Here is a 21499-nt window from a genome sequence, read left to right as displayed (position 1 = left end):
GAATGTGCAGTTGTTGGTAGAAATCGAGAGAAGTATATTAACGTTTTGAGAAAGGTATTCATACTGGAGAAGAAAGGCTGATTTTCCACCTTTTAGTAATGGTACTAGCAAGATATCATCTGGTCTCTAATTTTCATTATTTAATGCTAGTTCCAAGGAGTTACCAGACGCTTCTTGAGACGGAATTACAGTAATGTAACAGCACCACTGATTCTCAATCTGATTTCGTTATTATGTGTGCTGGCAGCTGATCACAAAAAAAAGGGATTGAAGTCTGTTTAATGATCTTTTTGAAGTCTCTCTAAAAATATTGCAGGAACAACAGGCATTCCTAAATGCTGAGCGTAAGAAATGGCATTCTGTTAACGTTAGCAACAATTTGTTGTGATGGCACCTAGGAATGAAACTTAATAAACTAATTTAGAGCTCTTTAAAAAGAACTTCTGTGAAATTAGCTGTGGGTGAGGAATTGTTGAACAACAAAGGCCAATCGAGACGTCTCAGAGCACTTAGGGTTAGCTTGCTGCATCAGTTCAGACAGGTTTTGGTGGAGGGACTTTGCTAAACTCTCCTCAATATTCAGATGAGGTGCGAAGCATAGTCAGAGATAACAAACCGAGCGAGGGTTGTCTGAGAAATTGAAAGATCTATATGTATTAAAAAAATCAGTAGGCAACAACGAAATTACATTTGTATATATGTCAGGAGGACGTCCCAATAATAGAGACATGCACAAGCACAACATATATCAAATGCAAGGATAAAATAATATTAATATTGATGTATAACAAGACTGACTAGACTGATATGCACATTGGGGAAAAAGTTTAAATTGTAAATGCGGTATGTGCAAAAAGTTCTATGTGCCAAGCAATAACAACAGCGGTGTTAAGCAAATTACAATGAATGTCGTATTTCATGGGAAAATTGGTATTTCGGTCACTTCTTGCTCCCATGTTCAAAGGCAAAGTTGATGCAACTGCTCCGAGACTCCTTCCAGCGTGAAGGGCACTATATAAATGCAAGTTGTTGTCGTTGTTACATGACCAGAGAAGTGCAGAGAATGATGGGTGGTGGATGGTTATGTGTTCTTTGTACTAATAATTCTGTGTGCTGTTCTGCTCTGTTTCCAGAACAAGGAGAACTCAGTGGTGAATCTGTTAAGGAAGCACAGGATATGAGCCACTTAGCGTTGTTAAGGCAGGGGTAGCAATGGCAGGAGTGATAGCTGGCAGCTGATATCGGGTACAAGTTGAATAGATTGAGTCCTGTAACTGAGCTGCAAACACAAGAGAACACAACAATAAACCTATACAACACTAGCATTGCACTATTCAATAGCAGACTTTTGTTTTAATGTACAGTCATTTTTTTTGTGCCATTTCTTAACTGTGCTAAAAAATAAAGGGTCAGATGTGGAAAAGCCAATCAAACAATACTCATTAGGGAGAGAACACAATAGAAAGATGTCAAATAACATGCCTAGAAGTATGTCGGGGCATGTTTGAATATATTTGAATATATTTCTTAATTGCAGAACTCACTGGGCATATGTTTGTCTCCCTTCCTGCTGAGGTCTATCTGTGCTCCAATTGTCTAATTTCAGAATTAAACAAATACAGAATACTACATAGTTTTGCAATGTTATCATTAAGCAAGATAAAATAATAGTACAAAATACAATGGGACCAGGCAATTTGACAGTTAATGTAGGGTGGCGTAATATTAGGTACTCCTAATTCTGCATTCAGTCTTATAAAAAAAACTAGCCCGAGAGATCAGATTTTATAGAATATAGATTTTTGATAGTGTGTTAATAGAATCAGTGTTTGTGTGCATTGAAGTGAAATAATCTTGTGAATATTAATAATCTACCTGTTTGCACATCGAGGTTACTGTGCAGAAATAGCATGCAAATATTTTGTCTTGTATCATTTAATCTTGATAAAGTATCTTGCAAAATAGCAAGCAAAGAAACAGGCTGTAGTGAAACAAGAAGGAGCCTGGATATTCGAGATCAAAACCTAGGTTTGCCTTTGGGTGCAATTCAGATTGATCCTCTATGTCAAATGTCACGAAAAACATTAAGTATTTGTTTTTGGCTGTCTGAAGTCAGTTTCAATTATCTCAGGCCTATTTGACCTTTTGTTGAGGTACTTTTCTTATTTTGACTCGGGGCTGAAGAAGGGCTAAATTTATAAATATCTTTTGCATGAATAAAACAAGAGAACAATAAGGTCTTTTAGAATCGCGCTTAATGAAAGCAATCAGAAATATTTCGATTACAGAGTATTATGGTATTCCCAGAAACAAGAACTTGAGTTGTCAAAAAAGCAAAATGACCCATTGCTACAATAGAGTCCTTATCTTAGTTCATAAGTTTGCAAATACAATGATTCTTGCAGATAGATTGAGGGAAGTGGGGGAGAGGAACAGAGGAACTAGAATTCTCAACTTCTTGTAGCTTCAGTGAAAAAAAGAGCTGATCAAAACTAAAGTATTCATGTGCATGACTTGTCAGAATTTTTTAGAAAAATTACAATGATAGAAGAGAATAATTACCAAGTTTGTTAAAAACCAAAAGCCCATCTAAACCTCAAGCCCAATATTATTTACCTATCGGTAACATTTATTGAAGAGAATTTCCAAGCCTCAAGGAGAATGAGAGGACGATAGAAACGTGAATGGTATGTTCTTCAGTTTCTAACCTGTGTTTTTAACTTTGTCCAATACAAACTGCTGTAATGCTCTCTCTGCTTGAACCAGTGGCTTTGTTTGCTTTGTATAAATGTCTTTCCATAAACAGTCACACCTTTTTGATCTCGTATAATCTTGAAGAATGGGGAAAACCATTCTCTTTCATACACCTACAATGTTCCTTGTGGACACACCTAAAATTCCTCTAAAAGGTTGGTTGGAGTTCCACCCCAATTCTCTGATGAAATCTGGGTGCAATCATTTTACCTGACCTCCATGAAGCAAAATGTAGGATTAAATAGAATTCCCAGGTCGCATAGAGAATCCATTCGGTGGTGAATATTGTAGTTTGTCATACCTCTGGCCAGTTCATAACAAGAAAATTAAGCAACAGATTTTTTTCAACAGATGTTAGAATGAAACAGTTAAAATATTAATGAAGTGAGTTCCCATATTTTGTTGTGATGACACAATTTTAATTGAAAAATTACTGTACATTCTAAGTCACTTTAAACCTTTCAAAATGCGTTATTACAGGGCGATACCATTATAACACCCACAGGTTATAACCTTGCCTTTGTTTATAATCTTAGCATCCTGTGGACTGCAAGTAACTCATGGTAATGAGAAGTGAGGTCCACCCAACTCCAACTTCCCGCACTAATGAGCCGGCCTCCAGAGTGTTGGTGCACAGGGAGTAACATAAGTGCAACCTGACAATCTGGAAGGTGATCATTTTTTCCTTATTTCACTTTATAACTCTGCATTTGAGACTCTGGACCCAGATGACAGCACAATAATGAGTTTACCCTTTAATACCGCCTCCCCTCCATCAAGCTCTACATTTGGATTATCTTCATTATATGATCACAAGAAAATTGACATATTAAATACAAGATTGCTTATTTCAAGGCTTTGATAAATCAGAAATTTCTTTGGTAACTACTGTACTTGCAACTTAAGAAACAAGTATTACAGAACCAAAATAGCTGCAATGCGTTCCTGTCATAAACATGACTCACTGTTTGCCTATTCGCTTTTGCTCTTGTTATTGGGTTAATTATTCTTCACTTCTCTAGCCATTTATTAATAACAAATCTTAATTTATTTCCTGGGACCCTTAGGGAACTACTGTAAAATTATTTTTGCGTTGAAAATTAAAATGACTGAACAGAATTCCATGGCTATTGCAGCTTTAGTGTGGTCTTATTTTCCCGACTGTTAACTTGTGAGTACAAAATTGCATTCAACAATATCTACACAATAACAATGAACATTCAACATTAATGCAGGAATTGAAAAGATCCTGCAAGGCATTTTTAGAGATTGAAAGTTTGGAACCACATGTTGAAGCTTCGAAGAGATATCAAGCTGTTGTGTGATCGCTTTAATTTGCCATTGGTTTAGTTAACTAGAAAGCACTGCATGCATATAATGCTTTGTGCAATAGGAATAATTATATTTTCTGACTTGCATTTTTATAGACTTATTTTGATAGCACGAGCAGTGAACCTAACATGAATGCACATCTAATACATCTAAGACTAAAATAAACAAAAAGTCATTGTTCCACCTGGTGTTCAAAAGAAAATCGGTCTTAATTCCTGAAAGGCTTAAGAAGGCAATTTTCAATTGTCCACTATACATATCAATTAATGAATAGATAAGAGAGATACAGGCAGGATGTTGGAAACCTAAATTAGAATTGAATCTCGAAGTTTAGTCTGACGTCTTCATTTATATAAATGATGATCTGAATTCTGGAATTCTGAAAGTACAATTTATAAGTTTATAGATGATGCAAAAAAAGCTAACACAGAAGTAGTTAGATTGCAAGTAACAATATAGACAGACGAGTAGATTGGGCAGAAAGATGGCAGATGAAATTGAATAGAGAAAAATGTGAGGTTTTACATTATGATAGGAAGAATACAGCAAGCAAGTATAAGTTAAATGGTAACCAGAAAGCATCAATTTAAAATAATTAGCAAAGGAACACAGGGGCAATATTCCCACTTCAGAATTCCATTCGTTTTTGGCCGAGTTGCTCTGTCTGAAAGCTGAGGAGGAGTCTGGTACCAGTACACTGTGTGATGCTTGTATCCCATGAGTTGCTAGAATATTAATGAACCTTATTACTGAAGAATAAAGAGCAGAATACTTTTTATGTCAGCAACATTTTTATAGTCTTTTTATGGTGGATGCTGAGATTTTGTTTTTCCTCTTCAGATTGCGTTTTCTAAATATTTAAATTGGTAATGACGCAAATTACTCTGAGAATGAAAATTGCATGTTCTAGATATGAGAATGCATCCACAAAGTGTAAATCACTCCTTGATATGGAACCAGTCCATAAGGGAATCAATGGTGTTTTTTCCAAAGTGTTCCAGTTCCATTCAGGCGAAAGCAGACTTTTGCAACTTGGCTATTGAGCGATTGAGATGCCCTTTTTAGTCAATGTTCTGTCAAGGCCACTACAAATGGAAGTAAGTCAAGTTGTATCATAGACTACATTCCTTTAGTGAGGTCCAGTGCAAGTTGTGCAAACTGAACATGTATGGAGGGAAATGCCTCGGCTCTCAAAATAGGTCATGTCTTGCTTGCCTGGCATGTGGTAAGGCTTTATCTGGGATGAATATACACAATGAATATACGTAGAAAAATTATGTGGTATTTCCTGCACACATTCTCCAAATATCGAGGCAGGTCCCATTGGAAAAGGCATTCGGAAGCAGCAACAGGTGTTTGCAGTTTTTTTCAGCATTGGTTAACATCCAGGGTCATCTTCAACTCCTTTCAACTGAGTTTTAAATCTGTTTATTAACTATATTTTTCCTTTAGTACTATGCTGAATGCTATACAGTTTAATGAATATGCTACGCGGGTCAAAACAGCTGTTTTCCAGAAAAACCCAACTGCAGTATGTAGGGTTTAAGTTGGGTTACTTGGAATTAAAAATGCTATCATAAGCGAAATGACTCTGAATGCTTTGAAGTGAAGCAAATGGACTTACGACATTAACATAATTGGGAAAATTGCTTCTATATTTCTAACACATTGCGCGTAATAGCATAATAAAGGGAGAAGTTCCAACTGGTTGTGGTTGTTCTTTTCAATATCCCACTAAAATTGAGGTCACACATGAAATGTTCCCGTAGCTTTCAAAAGTAAATGTCATGAGGTAGATTTGATAGAGGAGTACATTTCCTTAACCATCCTCCTAGAAAAAATGCCCCAAAAAACACGCTTAAAAATGGATTAAGTGCTTTTTGTTTTCCTTTTGGTAAGCTCGGTGTCTGTTACATGCGGAAACCCATCCCCGTGCGTAAAGAGTATCCAAGCCAGACTGAGAATTCCACAAATGCATATGCCGCCTACACACGGAAATTCCTGTGTCCGGAGTGGAATGCCCGCGCTCTCCCTGGAGCGACACGCCCCGTTTACCTAACGCTGGAGAGGATTAGGGTGCGGGTTGGCGAGAACCAAGGCTCGACAGCGACGTTGGGTTGGGCGGAGGGTGGGGGTGGCGGTGTCCGCTGGAGTATAACCAGTTAATAACCCTTTCGCAAAACGAATAATAAATAATAAAACGCAGTCACTGCAATCCATCACTGTACGCGGGACGCCGCGGTGCGCGTTTCTCCCACAAGGGTACACAGTCCATTCACTCGACGGTGTATCCCGCCCGTGACGCGCTGGGAGGACGTCTCGAAGGCGCGATAAGGCGCTGGGACGAAATGGGAGGATTATTAAGAGTGACATTATTATCAACAACAACTTGGGTTTATACAACGCCCTCCATTCTGGACAGCGTCTCAGAGCGCTCCACAGTCGCGGATCCCGGGGCCGAGCCCGGGGGGAGGGTGGGGGGGGATTGGGGTTGGGGGGGGAAAGGTGACCAAAGACGCGGTCGAAAAGAAAGGTCTTCAGCAGAGACCTGAAAAATGGGAGGGGAGGAGTGGAGAGGCGGAGGGGGTGAGGAAGGGGAGTCCCAGAGCCTCGGGGCGCAGTGGCTGAGGGTACGGCCGCCCAGGGTGGAGCGGGGGACTCGGGGGGAACGAGGAGGAGGTCAGACCCAGGAGGGGAGGGGGGTAGGGGGTGTGTGTGTGTGTGTGTGTGTGTGGGTGGGGGGGGGGGGCTGCCCTCAGTGCATTGAGCTGAACCCCCACCTCCAACCACACAATGGGCTTGGATGGGGGTGGGGGGGGGGTGTGTGTGTGTGAAACTACAAGTCCCGGCGGCCTCTGCGGGGACCGCTTCCGGCCGGGCGGCGAGAACCGGAAGTTGCCGGGCCGCCCCGAGTCGGAGGTGGGCGGTTAGGGAAATGTCCTCCCGCCGCTGCCGCTGCCGGGGCTGCTGGTGGCTGGAGCTGCGCCGCCGCTGAGCCCGAGCCGGTGTGTGTGTGTGTGTGCGCGCGGGGCGGGGAGGAGGCGGTTTACTTTTCACGGCTGCCTGGTCGGGTAAGTTGTGTGCGTGTGTGTGGGGGGGGAGGTTTATCTCTCTCTCTCTCTTTCTCTCTCTCTCTCTCTCTCTATGTATATATATGTATATGTAAATATCTTTTATTGTTTTTTTTTGACGCAGTTGTTGTCAGGGCCCCGGGAGGGGAGAGGGGGTGTGTGGGGGGGGGTGTGGGGGGGGGGTGTGGGGTGTGGGTGGGGTTCCATTTTTCTTCTGAGGGAAGAATAAGGAGAGAGTTAAAGCCGAACTGACTGACTGACTGACTGACGAGGACTCGGGAGAAGCTCGAGCCTCGACCAGCGCCTGACTAACCCCCCCCCCCCACACACACCCCCTCCCCCACACCCCCCCCCCCCCTCCCCACACACACCCCCTCCCCCACACCCCCTCCCCCCTCAACCCCAAACCACCCCCTCCCCCTCAACCCCAAACCACCCCTCCCCCCTCAACCCCAAACCACCCCTCCCCCCTCAACCCCAAACCACCCCCTCCCCCCCCCCCCCCCCCCCCCCCCCCCTCCCCCAACACCCCTCCCCCCTCCCCCGCAACCCCAAACCACCCCCCCCCCCCTCAACCCCAAACCACCCCCCGCAAACCCAACTCCCCCCCCCCGCCCCCGGCCTTGTGGCCAAGGGAGCAATTCGCCATTGATGACCACCTTTACTTTACTCCCCCCTTCCTCACTCACACCCACACACTCCCTCCCTCTCTCTCTCTCTCTCCCTCCCTCCCCCACCTCTCCTCTCTCTCTCTCTCTCTCTCACTTTCAGGGAAATAATCCACATTAGAGCAATGCGGAAGGAAAGGAGTTCGAGAAGAAAGTCGTCAGAAAGTTTAGGATGAAACGTTTGCCTATTTTTTTTACACACACACACACGGTGTTTAGTGACTTATTAGATATGCCATCCCTTTTATGAAATTTGTTAGGTGCACACTTTTTACAGGATGTTCCGTGAAGCGCTTTAGACGTCTCAACAGCGCGATAAGGCGCTGTATCAAGTACAAGGCTTCTTATTATTTTCGTAATGTTCTCTGGGTTATAATTGTCGCTTCTGTCCTTAAGTGACGTGAGCGATCTCAAGGCAAGGCTTTTTTTTTACACTTCTAATAGTGTTCTGTTTTAGGAATGTTGTCAAATAACTCCCTCTCCCCGCATCCAGTTGAGAAAAGGGGGGGTAATAAAGGTTTCGGACAAACCTTGAAGCTTTAATCAAGGCTCCCAACACCAAACTGCCTTTGGAATTAGATGCACGTTGTTTGGAACTTTAGGGTTTTCGGCTTCGGCTCTTTCCATAGTTTGCAGCTAAAACAAAAATACAAAACCCAACATTTATTTGTACCTGTTTGGTGGCTGCACTATTGTTTTGTTATATTGTGTATTTGGGGGCTATGAACATCCTGATATTTTAACTTTATTGTGAAGAGAATTGATTTGAGAGAACGTCATTAACATAAGGTTAATGTTTGAAATGTCTTGATAGGACATAATTGATAATACTAGAGGGGAAAGGGGAAAAGTGTGCTCTTTCTCTCTAGATTAGTGATTTGCATTTTTGATTTATAGGACATCCTGTAATTGCCAGAATTAATTGCACAGATATCTGTCTCTCCTGAATCCATCTGCCTCACACATGACCAGTTTTATACATTCCAGATGGGACGTTTTGTGGTATACCTTTTGACAGAATATAGTAATTTCCGAATAGATGGCATGAAGAAGTGACCAAAGTAGTCTCATTCTACTGGCCTGTATCCCAAGGTGCTAGTCACGCATCTGACAGTCTTGTTAACAACACTGTTTGTTGTTGTACCAATGTTTGCTGGTCAAATAGCACATTTTGCTTGCTGCTGAAATTCCAGGTTGCTGAAAAGACACCGTAACCCTTGTCTGAGCATGCGCTAATAATTAAGTACAACTTGAGTCATCTGTGTAATTTGCAGAAGAATTTGTAACCAGTTTGCTTTCTTTCCCAGCTGGTATAGGATATTTTGGAGGAGGGAGGCTATGTGTAAATTAGGTAAATTGGGATTATACAGTTGGGAAGACAAAATGATTAAGGGAATGAATGTTTACGGATAGCAAATATGAAGGACGTTAACTTAAATGTGGTGGTAGCTATGGCTTACCAACATAAATCCAGTAAATGAGGTCGGAAGTATGGTAGTATTTTTATTGTGGTTATCATAATTCTGTTATGTTGTGGCTTTGGGTTTCGAGTGGCATCAAAGGAAGGACTTCACATTGAAAAATTGGGACTGAGATGCTTCACCCTGAAGAAAATATTGACACCCCATGGGCATTGAGTCGTTAAAATGGTTCTCTATGACAGAAAGGGCATGAGAATGTATGATTATTATAATAATAATAATCCTTGCATTTGATTTACACTGTTTTAATACTATAATACTTGCTGAAAGCAAAATATATCTCTTTTTCATTTAAATAGAAATGTTCCAAAGGAACTGAACAAAACTTTGGTGTTGTCCAGTGCTGCGTGTAACGGTTGTATAGCTATAGTCCACTTCCCTCGGAAGAGATAATGTACCTTCATGTAGGCCTTTAATTTTAGATAGCTGATAGCTGACAAATATCCCAATTTAAGGCAAAATATTGTTACATTACAAATTAAAACAAACTGTACATTTTATGCACAAGTTTGGCAAGAGAATGCTCTATACATTTGATATAGTTTTGCAATGATGTCTTGCATGGCATTCTCAAGTAAATCGGAACACTTGCATGTCCAACTAACATTGGTGTGTCTGTTAGTTAATACAGTCCAATGCTTTATGCTTGCTTCAATGTAAATAGTTGAGTTTAATGAACTTGATGGTCTTGAAAGTATAGTCAGTCATAACTTAAATCCATTTGTCATGCTTTCTGATTCAGTTATACAGATTAATGCAGAAATAAAACAGATGATTGCTAACATCTGCTTTTTTGTTTTGAGTGTTTGACGTCCAATGAGAGATTGAAAAGTCAAAGCCATACAAGCTGAGACTTGCCCAAACACCACATAGTTCACTGTTGTTTGGCAATGTAATACAGGACTAGCCCATATTCAGTTATTTAATCAGTGGCGTAATATTTGACAACAGAAATAATTGTTTGCGCTTTTGCAAACAAAGCGATACAATAGATTTTGTAATGCTGTTTTATAAACAATGTAATTGCATACATTAAACATTGCTAGAGGATAATCTATTTCAAATGTGTTTCCAATGAATGGTTGTCAAGCTGATGACATAGAATTTGCTATCCTTAAGAATTTCATGGTCATTGCTTCATGGAGCAAAGATAACTTTATCAGAAGTGAAATTTGCATATCAAGCATTCTATGTTTTTAAGGTGGGGATTGAGAAAATACACAATTAGATAAATGTGCAAATATGACTACTCCGTAAAAAGTTGCAATGTGTGAGATTCTTCTCACTTGCCACTAACAGTTACTGTCTTTGAAATAAAACATTGTGGACATGACTATCAAGAATATTCCTGGAATTAATATTTGTAATCCTTTATTTTTAATCCAGTTTGAATAATCAGAATTCTATTGTTCAGCAGTATATGCATGATTTAAATGCTTAAAATTCAGGACTGTACTTATTAGGCCTCATTAGGCACAAGCTTTCAATCTTCATTCACTGCCTTGCAAATTCACAGTTTCCTTGAGTATTCCTTGAGTATATTGAGTGGCTATTATTTATTTGCGAGCCTTGTTAGTGAGTGCTGGCAAACTATTTGATTGCTGGGACATCATAGCCGAGCCTGATTCTATTGGCATTTTTTTTGTGTCCACACATTTGCGCTTCCAGCCAGTAATTGTGAGCAGGAATCTTGGCTGACCTCATTTTGTTCTCTGACCTAGTGCTCTGTGGCCAATCGTTATGCCCTACTTACTCATGTCCTAACTGAGATCAACACAAATTAAGATTGAATTTAGCACCATCCTTGCCTCCATAGTTCAACTGCACTCAAATAAACTTGATAAACCTTTTGGTATTACATATAACTATTTTTATATGTATCTAGTTTTTGAGACAGTAACTTTTGCCTTCCATTTTGGAAGATGAGCAACTTTGTTTTACACTGAAAACAAACTTGGCAAGTCATTGCTATGAACCTGAAAGTTTATTTGGGTCGCTTCATAGAACCACTAGGGATAAATTGCTCGTTCACAAGGTTCTGCATTCCAAGTGCTCTGGCACCTTTGGACCCAATAAATGTTGCTCATTCAGTTTCCAGACTGATTAAATATTCTATTTTCCAATGTGAGGAAACCAAACTTATTTCTCCGAAAAGCTAACCCTGGGGAGGGATGAGAAAAGTCATATAGAATATTATAATTAAATTGTGAAGCAAAGATTCAGTGGTGCCATTAGTAATGATATGTTTTCTTGATGAGTCTCCATATGAGCGTGGACGAGTTGCGTGGAATGATCTGTTTCCATGCATATCATTCTATGTAAATCTTTCCTGGTTAGTACAAATAGACCTGTAGATTTTATTTATTTTGGTGTTGATACTCATTTACATTTTATACAAAGGTCAGCATAATAATTTGTCTACTGTAGAAGGATCAATGTTTTCATTGGGCAAAAACAGTGTGAATTTTAACTTTGTGTATCAAACTTGTGTCTGCCATTTTAGCTCGCTAATTGAAATTCAGGGCTGGGGTGAAATGCTTAGTAGTGAGCTCATGTGTGTTTCAGATACACACATTAAACTCGTGCCTATTGGAGCAAACATAGTTCATTAAACAAGATGAGCATGATGGGACGTGTTGAACTTGAGGAAGTATTGAAATCTACTTAAGTCATCAGCAAGAACTGGCTACTCATAAATGTTTAAGTGCATTTTGCAAATACCGAAACCAGAAGGCCAGAGTTTAGGTAAAAATCGTTTATTTATTTTGAGTATGTTTGAAAGGGCAGACTTAATTTGCTCCGAGCCGGGTTGTATGGTTTCTGTAATTTATAATGTATGAAGATAACCCAGGGAATTATTTCAAATGGTCAAACCGAGTAGGCTAATGATTTCAATCTGAACAAAAGTTTGTAGCTTATTCAATAAATAGTTGACTGATTGACAATCTGGGCTAAGTTAGCTGATTTCAATTGAGGATGTTTGAGGACAGGATCATGTAGGGCTATCTGCAGCTGTATAGCATACTGGCATTCTTCATCAAAGCACGTATATGAATTATCATCTTGACAAGGCGGCAAAGTTGACCTGTGTCCATGGAACCGGTCAGTAGACGTGTCTGAGCGGAATCAGGAAAGAATGGAAGTGGAGAAAATGTAGAGGACAAATTTGGAGAGGGGGGAAAAAAAGGGTGTGCTTTTAAGACTGTGAAATTCAGAAAATAAGCATATTGATTTCACGTCACTGGTAGCAGTAGCAGCGAACAAAGTGCTGTGCATGAATACATTTTTGTGAAACTTTTTTTGTGCATTTCCTACACATGAACTACTTTTCTGCCTCCAGTGGAAGTTTTTTAAAAAAAATCTAAGATGCTTCTTGGCACTTCCAGAGGCAATAGCCCAGCCTGATTCCCTTCACAGCACTCCTCGTATAGCTGCCAAAAGCATTGGAATTATAAATGTCATAAGATTTTGATATGGAGTCCATCTGTGCTCTGGAACTATTTTGCATCAAATTGTTATGACAGCCACTGTTTTTGAATTTAATGCAGTCTGTGAGGAGAATCAGGTTTTTAAAAGTATGTGCACGTTAGAAGTATTTTATTAAATCTCTGCACTTATCAGATTGTATGCTAGTTTGGATTTGGACCCAGATTCTCTGTTTATAATCGCTGCCCTACGACCGTTGTTGACCCACAAATTGGACTTGTGGATAGAAATAACATTTTGTTTTGACAAATGTTCTTCAAGAGGAATGCTTTGTAAATTATCCTCCTGAATTGATCTTGTTTCCATTTGCGAAGATCGCCGTATGTCCCACACACAGCCATGAAGTGAATGATCATTTTTTTGTGGGGAGGAGGGGGTTATTGGCCAGAACACTCGGGAGAAAACTCCCTTCTCCTTTGGAGTAATGTCACGGGAACTTTAAAATTCCACATGAACCGGCAGATCAGAGCTTGGTTTAATGTCTTATCATTAAGATGGCACCTCTAACAATGCAGTTTGTGAATTCAAAGTCTTGGCACGTGACTTGAACCCACAACCTTTTGATTTAGAGGCGAGAGTGCTTCTAATTGACACCTGTTGCCATAGTGATGGTTGATCACGTATCCTGTAAGAAAAAGCTTTTTTTTTGGTCTCATTCTATTCTGCGCTGAAAGAGAGAAGTCATTCACAACTTTGAACATAACTGTCTGTGTATGGTATTCAAAACGGATGTTTGTTCCAATGGCTTTAACTTAGTAACTAACCCAACTCCATCTCATGCAGTTATTCGAATAACTGGTATGCAAATGAGCTTAAACGCTCCGAAGCTGCTCCGTGATGAACGCTATATAAATGTAAGTTGTTGTTGTCTGCAAATTAGATGCATGTAGGACTAAGACATAAGATCTAAATTGCTTAGAACTTCAATACCTGTTTTGTTTTCAACCTCAGTATGGCATCTTTTTGCAAAACCGGTTTCCGAGCATTCACCCCTTCCTTTGCTGTTCGGTGGAACTATTAATTGAACAGTTTGGTTTTCAGGTGCCATTTTCAAAGAAATATTTAGCATTGAAAATGTAACGTAATTTGTTGAAAGAGCAATAGCCTGCCAAAGGATATTTTAATTCTGAATTATTCAAAACGTATTTGATCGTTATCGCGGTGTCGTTATCAAGCCACGGTGTGGAGGCAACTGACATGGGCAAATGGTTCAGTCCCCTTCACTCTGAGCATCACAGGGATTTTGAAATTGGCTTTAGCAACTTTTGAGTTGAGATTAAAATTCAGGCAGTGTTCTTTATGCTTTTAACAGCGCTGCAGTAATAACATATAATGGATACAGCCTGACATCTTTAGCTTGGACATATATATGTAGACTCTTAAAGACCAAATCAAGCAGCTCATTTTATTCCTAGTAAATTTGGATTAAAACTAAAATTAAACTGATTTGGTGGGTTAAGTCTAGGCATTTTTATAGTTATTAAAACGTGATGAATTTTTTAAATCTTCCATTGAGGGTGAAAATCTTGCACGTACGAGGGAGAAGGGAATAGATAGATATTGGGGGATTATCCTTCTATTCCCTCATGTGTTCAAGACTTTCACCCTCATTGCAAGATTTCACCGTGGAGATATTTTATACAACCTTCTACCAGAGCACATCCACGTACGTATGTGTCCGAATGCACAATGGTTTTGTTTCTTCCTTCTTCACTATAGAGCTGCAAGCAATGCAGTAAGGAAGAAAAGATTTCAAAAATTCATCACATTTTAATAACTAACGATGCCTAGACTTAGCCCACCAAGTTTAAAGGGGAGAGGTGGAAGTTATGAACACAGGACTAATTGAAAGAATGACCTGTTCCAATATTCTATGCAGTTCTATGTAATTTTCAACTACATTTGAATTTCCTGTTTGCATTTAAAGCTATGTAACTGTAAAATATGAACTAACCACAATGATGCAAAAGACTGATGAAGATTATTCTTCCTGATGTCAGGACGTACTGATTTTTTTTTACCTTCCTTAGACATTTTAAAAAAAGGCTGTTCCTTAAATGTTTAAAGGGAAAAGAATCCATTACACTTGCTTGTGAACTTAATTTTGTGATTTTTCATTCATACCTGAACTAATTTGTGCACCCCCTGTGATGGTGTGATTTACAAAGGTATTTATTTTGACAAGTGCAAAGGATGATTGTGTAGTTAAGAAAACTGATTAAAAATGAGTCCTTGACCCATGACCATTTCAGCCTTTTAATGTATTCAGAGCATTGTAAAGTATGTACTTTTTTTTCAAAAAAATCTTCAAACTCTCCAATAATTGTAAATAAACCCATTATTTAATACTGTATGTAATGGGCATATTGATATTCCAAGGTTGTATTGGGTGGTTTATTTAAACTGTCTAAAATTTTGATTAAGTTCTGTAGGAAAGGCTTTTAATTAAATTCAAAGCGGTAGGAATCCAGAATAGAACATAGGACCAATTTAAAAATAGGATACTGAGAATGCTCCTGAGAAGTGTTAATGATAGACTTGGGAGTGCAGAGAGGATGTGTTAACTGCAGTTGTACAAGGTCAGTGTATGAAACCTTATTGTTTCTAATATACATAATCAAACAAATTTGCTGAGGAAATACAGAGATGGGAGTAACAGAACCTGAAGATGGATCAAACTGATCGCAAAACTGATTTTGATTGTTTAAACAATTGAGCAATTGTGATGAATTAATATTTTAATGTAAAATATTACACATAAGTTGTTAGTTGATTGAAGGAATGCTTTTTCAGGGGTAATAATCGTTTCAAAAAAATATATTAAAATAAAAATTTGGTCACTCAATCCACGACTGTTTGTGGGACACTGCTGCTGTACAATTGGCTGCCGAGTTACGCACACCAAATACAGTCAATTAATTTTACAATATATTCTGTAAAGGGCTTTGAGATGTCCTGAAGATGTGATAAGGCACTATATCAAACGCTATTATTATTATAACAAGACTGGTATCCAAGGATAGATCTGCAATAGAGCAAGTAGATCTAGAAAACAATCTGGGAATAAAAGTAGCCATTATTGCTTTCGATTCCTGACAATGTGAGAAAGCAATTTCACGAGTACGAGAGAATGTTGATAACGGGTCAGGGGATTAGAATTGAAGTATAGCAACATCTATCATGAAAGAAACTTTGGGAAACATCTTAATCACAGTGATGCAGCTACATATCAGAGTACACCGATTGTGCTCTGGTTCCCTCTGAGAGAACAGCACTCAGCAGTTTTAAGCAGGAAGAAAATATCCTGCTCACAACTGTTGTCGTGATTCAAGTTCAACAGTTTCCATTGGGAAATATGTACACCTGTGCCTAAGAAAGGACATGAGGCATTGTTATTTCAAGCTCCCTTAACTCATGACTTCCCCTTCCCCTGCTATACTTAGCCCTGATATTTCTTCAATGCTTTATTCCAGTGGAGGTGACCTATTTAGATATTGTCTGAATAATCCATTTGTAGATTTAGAAACCAGATGCTGATGTTGAATGTTGATATGTGGTAGGTGGTGTATCTACGACTGTTTGTGGGACATTGCTGTGCGCAATTGGCTGCCGCGTTCGCCCACAAATATACAGTCAATTCACTTTACAGTGTGTTCTGTGAAGCGCTTTGGGACGTCCTCCCGACGTGAAAAGCGCTATATCAAATGCAAGGATTATTATTATTATTATTATTATTCAAAGAATGACAACTGAACTTTGGATTATCCTCTACTTTTCTTATTAATTTCTATATATTTTGTTCGTACTCCCAAAGATTATTTGGAAATTGTTAACATTGCTGCAGGCTCAAAGGTAGCCTTTGAAAGCCCACCATTTTAGTTTTCTGTTCACATTTATTTGAGTCCTTTTGTGCCAGCAGTGTAAAAGGAGAGCTCAGATTAGCATCACTGTGGCACTAAAATTTACATCAAGGGGAGTTGCCAAGCCTTTGTGCTAAGTTTCAACACTGAAATACAATGAAGACCGAGATGCGTCCTCCAGTATGCCTACTGCTTCTTTCAACTGGAACTCAGACTATTATAGTGGATGGCAATAGATGTCTTCTAAATCTGGAGCTTCATGTCACATTCAATGGCCATAATTTGAGGTTTGTTTGACGACCTGAATTAGACTCCATTTGGGGAGCTAAGCCTTAAGCGGTTCTCTTCCTCACCCTCCCACATAAAATTCGGTCTGAGGTCCATTAAGTAGTACAGAAAGAAAAGTGGACTACGTGGGCAGTCAAAGTCTGGACAAGGACTTTAGGATGGTCAAGTGGAGTGTACTCCTCCTTTAGTCTTGGAGAGACCATAATTATCATCTCATGAATATATGTTTTAAATACTTTACCTCTTAAATAGACTGCTGATCTTAAACTTGATAATTTGGGTCTCATCCGGAAACAAAATTCCTCTGTTTTGAAAGATAATTAGTTGTCAGTCTAGTAGGCTCATCTAGTGTGAAAAATGGAATGCAGCAGTCTTTTCGATATTTAATTTTAAATATGCCTTTGTGATAGGCCTCAGATTTAATTTGCTCTTATCTTGTCACGAGACATGAAACCGGCGTTTTATTCTGAGATCTCACATTTAGTATGCAGTGAAACCGTTAAATGATTTTGTGTAATTTAGAAACTGGATTGCAAGGCAAATCCACTCATTTGGATTTTTCTTTTATGCCTATAATTTAGGTAACAAAGCCAAAATTTGTTCCAGTCTCTCTTCCATTGCACCAGGCATGTAATTGCACTTTTTTTAAAACCCTATTTGCATGTCATTCATCAAGTGACCATGATACAAAGCCTACTGATGAGTGACAAGGTAATTTATAATTTCCTTTCTGTACATATGGAGTACTCCCACACAAAGTAGGCTTAGGAATCTACTCATTATTACCAGAAACTATTTGACTCAAATGTATTTGGTATTTCTACAGTGGGATGAAGTAAATGTGGTTTTGATTTAACCCTTATAGTTTAACTGCAGCCTTGCAGACCATGATCTCGCCTTTCTCAATCTAGGAAGAGTTTTCTAGCCCCATTCGTCCTGAACCCTCCACTCTCCCACTGCTAGTTGATTGCTCGCCTCCATTGCTTTGGTCTCGACATTGGTGCCTCTTCTGAAACCTCCAAAATCTCTTAAGATTGCTCTCTCCATGTTTTTAAAACCTCTCTATGACCTTACCTTTGGTCAGCATGTTTAACTCTCCGTTTCCTTGCTTGGGGCTCTACATTTTATGTCATGCATTTTCAAGAGTAAATTGCTATGCTAGCTCTATATTTAATATGTATATGATGTACATATTTATTCTTATTGGTCCATCTTAACAAACATTGTCCATTTAAATGTTAAGTGGTTTGGGCAACATCTACAAAATTAGACACTTCACTCCGCAGACCTAATAATTTGTATTAAGAGGTCATAATATTTACCAAGGCGGGAAACAGTGCTGCTTTGCAGTTTGAAATCCACTTTAAATGACTGTTTTATTTAAGGCCTTCGTTAAAGATCAAATCTCTTTCAATTGCAGTGTAATGTGGAGGATCAGAAATGCCTTATGTGGATCGACAGAATCGTATTTGTGGATTCCTAGACATTGAAGAAATAGAGAACAGTGGAAAATTTCTGCGCCGTTACTTTATTCTGGACACTCGGGCAGATAGTTTGCTGTGGTACATGGACAATCCACAGGTTGGTATATTTATTTCATTATGGTAGTACCATTACGGATAACTATTACAGTTTGATGTTTCGATTATTTTTATGATTGTGATGATTATGCAGTCTATTATGAAAATATTTTAAATTTTAATACTTAAATATTGTTATGTATTTAAATACAGGTAATGTTTTTCTTTAATGCCACAGTGGTTATGCATGATTGCTTATCGGCTCAGGGCAAATTCTTCAATTACTTGAAGATATGTCAAGTGTCTGGCTTGAGATTACCATATTGTGTTGTAGCAGAACCTATTTATATAAACAGAAGTCATCCCTTGTATGTGCACATTGTTGAACTCTAGTTTATTTGTAACCAGGAAGGACATGTTAACCTTACAAATTTGTTCATGCAAAACAAATTTTGGAAAGGCTTGAAGAAATAATTATAAAATATTTGCTGAGTAGTTAAAATGAAGTATTTCCAGATGCAATATGATTACCTTTTTTTAAAAACACTGAAAAAGGCCGTTCTTTCATTTCATCCCCTGAGCATTGCTGCACAAACCCATTATCTGCTGGTTCAGTGTACGTAATTTAATTCTGAAAGCTCTATCATCTCATTCTAAAGTGTCTTGGTCTCCAATTCATACTCATTTGTACATTGCAAACTGCTGATTTAGTAGCTCATTGGTTCTGTGCCAACTGATTGAGGAAAGTGCTTTATACGAGAGTTTAATTCAGTAGTTTGGCACTTGAGATGCAGAAAACCTCATTTTAATGCAAGATGACTGCATTCTCTGACTTGTTCAGTAAGTGGCTGTTTTTACTTAATGTTTACCTTAATGCATCTTTCTCTATCCTCCAGAATCTGCCTTCAGGAGCATCAAATGTTGGGGCTCTTAAACTCACTTACATTTCAAAGGTAATGATCTTTTATAAAATAAGATTTTATTGATATTTGATGGAAATCTTTCCACCCCAAAAAGAATTGCGTATTCGATCAAAGTTGTTCTTTGTGTTATTCCATTTGTCTGTTTCCCAGAAAAAATAAAATATATGAAAAGTTGGTACGTTGTCCAATATCGCACATGTGGTCTACATATATAATAATCCTTGCATTTTAGTATATGTTGATAATATCAACAGCAATAACAAATTGCATTTGTATAGCGCCCTTCACGCAGGGTAGCATTCCAGAGTGCTTATCATCCACAAATAACACCACTACAAGAAGAAATTATCTCCTATAGTTTAACAATAATAATAATCCTTGCATTTAGTATTATTATTCACGTCTCAAAACGCTTCACAGAATATACTGTAAAGTGAATTGCCTGTATATTTGTGGGCGAAACGTACACAGCAGTGTCCCATAAACAATTTTGGATTACGTGACCCAATTTTTTTTTGAGAGTTTATCAATCCACCGAACAGCGATCCACCAATCGACTAACAACCAGGTACCTACTTACTGCTAGGTAAACAGAGGCACATGGAGTAAGGAAACTTGCCCAACGTTTTGCACTACCAGGGATAGAACCCAGGTCTCTCGCTCGCGAGGCGAGTGCTCTAACCACAGAGCTATAGGAATCCAGTTTGGTATAAACTTGCAGAATTTTTATTTGGGTTTATGTGTAGTCCTGGCTCAGTGTCGCTCTGAAATTGAGCAGCTTCTTTAACCATGGTAATTATGCATCAACTTGCTGAAAACGTGATGGCAATATGTTAACCGATTTTTTTTGTAAATTGATTCAAGGTTGTTCTAATGTTAATTGTACCTTACATTATTGTCTTTATCTGTCAAAACATGTCATATAACATGTAAATATTTTTGCTCAAGTGAATTCTATTTGAAATTGTTAGGTCAGTGATGCCACAAAGCAACGACCAAAGGCAGAGTACTGTTTTGGTAAGTGCCTTCTGAAACTGTGTGTCGGGGAAGTATTAGTATCTCAAACTCATTGTGGAAATGTTCCGTTTCCTGTGTCTTTTGCTATATCTGTGGTACGCTGATTATTCCATTTTTTATAGTGATACAAATATGAAACTAGTTTCTCACTACTCTATTGCAACACTGAAGTTGGGTGAAGGCATTGAATTGCACTTTTGAACTTAAATGTTGTTCATTGGCCTTTGACTACCTCAACCTTTAGTGATTTTAAAAGAGTCAACAATAGCGAATAGTTCTATGGGATCTTGAACGTCCAGCTCAACAGGCTGTTGGAACTTCGATTGAATGTCATCCAAAGGATGGCATCTCTGACTATGCTTTGCTGCCCTAGTACTGCACTGAAGTATCATCCTTAACTATGAGCTCAAGTCCTCATGCGAGGCTTGAATCCACAGCTTTTTGAGCCAGAGGGTGAGAATAACAATTGAGCCGAGTATATTATATTGTGACATTCCACTCCAGTGATATCATAGGGAGTGTTAATTCATTCAGTAGATGCTTGCTGTAAATAGCACTCGCTGTGTATCATTGTAACAGAGCAAAAGCAAAGGACAAGAATATTCCATGTTTTGTCCTACTGCTAAATTGAATCCAATAATTGTGAATTGTATTGATGATCTGGAGTAGTGTTTTATTATTTTTGGCCTATTCATGACGTTTAGGGACAACTCAAATTCTCTGCAAATGAAACGGTAGAAGTTACTCATTGAAGGACATAATTCCTCTGAAGAATGAGCACTTAATATTGGGCTGATATTGTAATTAAGTGGTGGACATATTTACATGGGTGTGAGAGAAATAGGTACACTGTGACTATGTGACCAGCTTGATCGATGTCTGCATTGCTCAACTGGGTTTAACAACAACAACAGCAGCAACTTGCATTTAAATGGCGTTCTTCAAGCAGGATAGTGTCTCGTACTTATCAAATACTGTATCATATAAACAAGTGACTGCAAGAGTTTGTCAGGCATTACACTCTTGTGGAACCCACTCATCTTAGACCTTTTAGTTTGTAAAAAAATGTTTTAGATGCAATCCTTTAATAATGAGCCTT

At 38.8% G+C, this 21499-nt stretch overlaps 1 protein-coding gene across 9 annotated transcripts in view; it reads left to right on the top strand.

The window, feature by feature from the left end:
• The first annotated feature begins 6989 nt into the window (after positions 1–6989).
• plekha1b (pleckstrin homology domain containing, family A (phosphoinositide binding specific) member 1b) overlaps positions 6990–21499 on the top strand; it is a 32402-nt gene continuing 17892 nt past the window's right edge. For all 9 annotated transcript variants that reach the window (XM_042336775.1, XM_042336777.1, XM_042336776.1 and 6 more), the window contains exons 1-4: positions 6990–7157; positions 18361–18521; positions 19357–19413; positions 20355–20400. In XM_042336775.1, the coding sequence (XP_042192709.1) occupies positions 18381–18521; positions 19357–19413; positions 20355–20400 (244 nt within the window). In that variant the 5' untranslated portion in view covers positions 6990–7157; positions 18361–18380. The remainder of the gene's footprint in view (positions 7158–18360; positions 18522–19356; positions 19414–20354; positions 20401–21499) is intronic.

The sequence above is a fragment of the Callorhinchus milii genome, unplaced genomic scaffold (genome assembly GCF_018977255.1).
Source record: "Callorhinchus milii isolate IMCB2004 unplaced genomic scaffold, IMCB_Cmil_1.0 Scaffold7, whole genome shotgun sequence".
Classification (NCBI taxonomy): domain Eukaryota; kingdom Metazoa; phylum Chordata; class Chondrichthyes; order Chimaeriformes; family Callorhinchidae; genus Callorhinchus; species Callorhinchus milii.
This window is presented reverse-complemented; position numbering and strand designations above follow the sequence as displayed.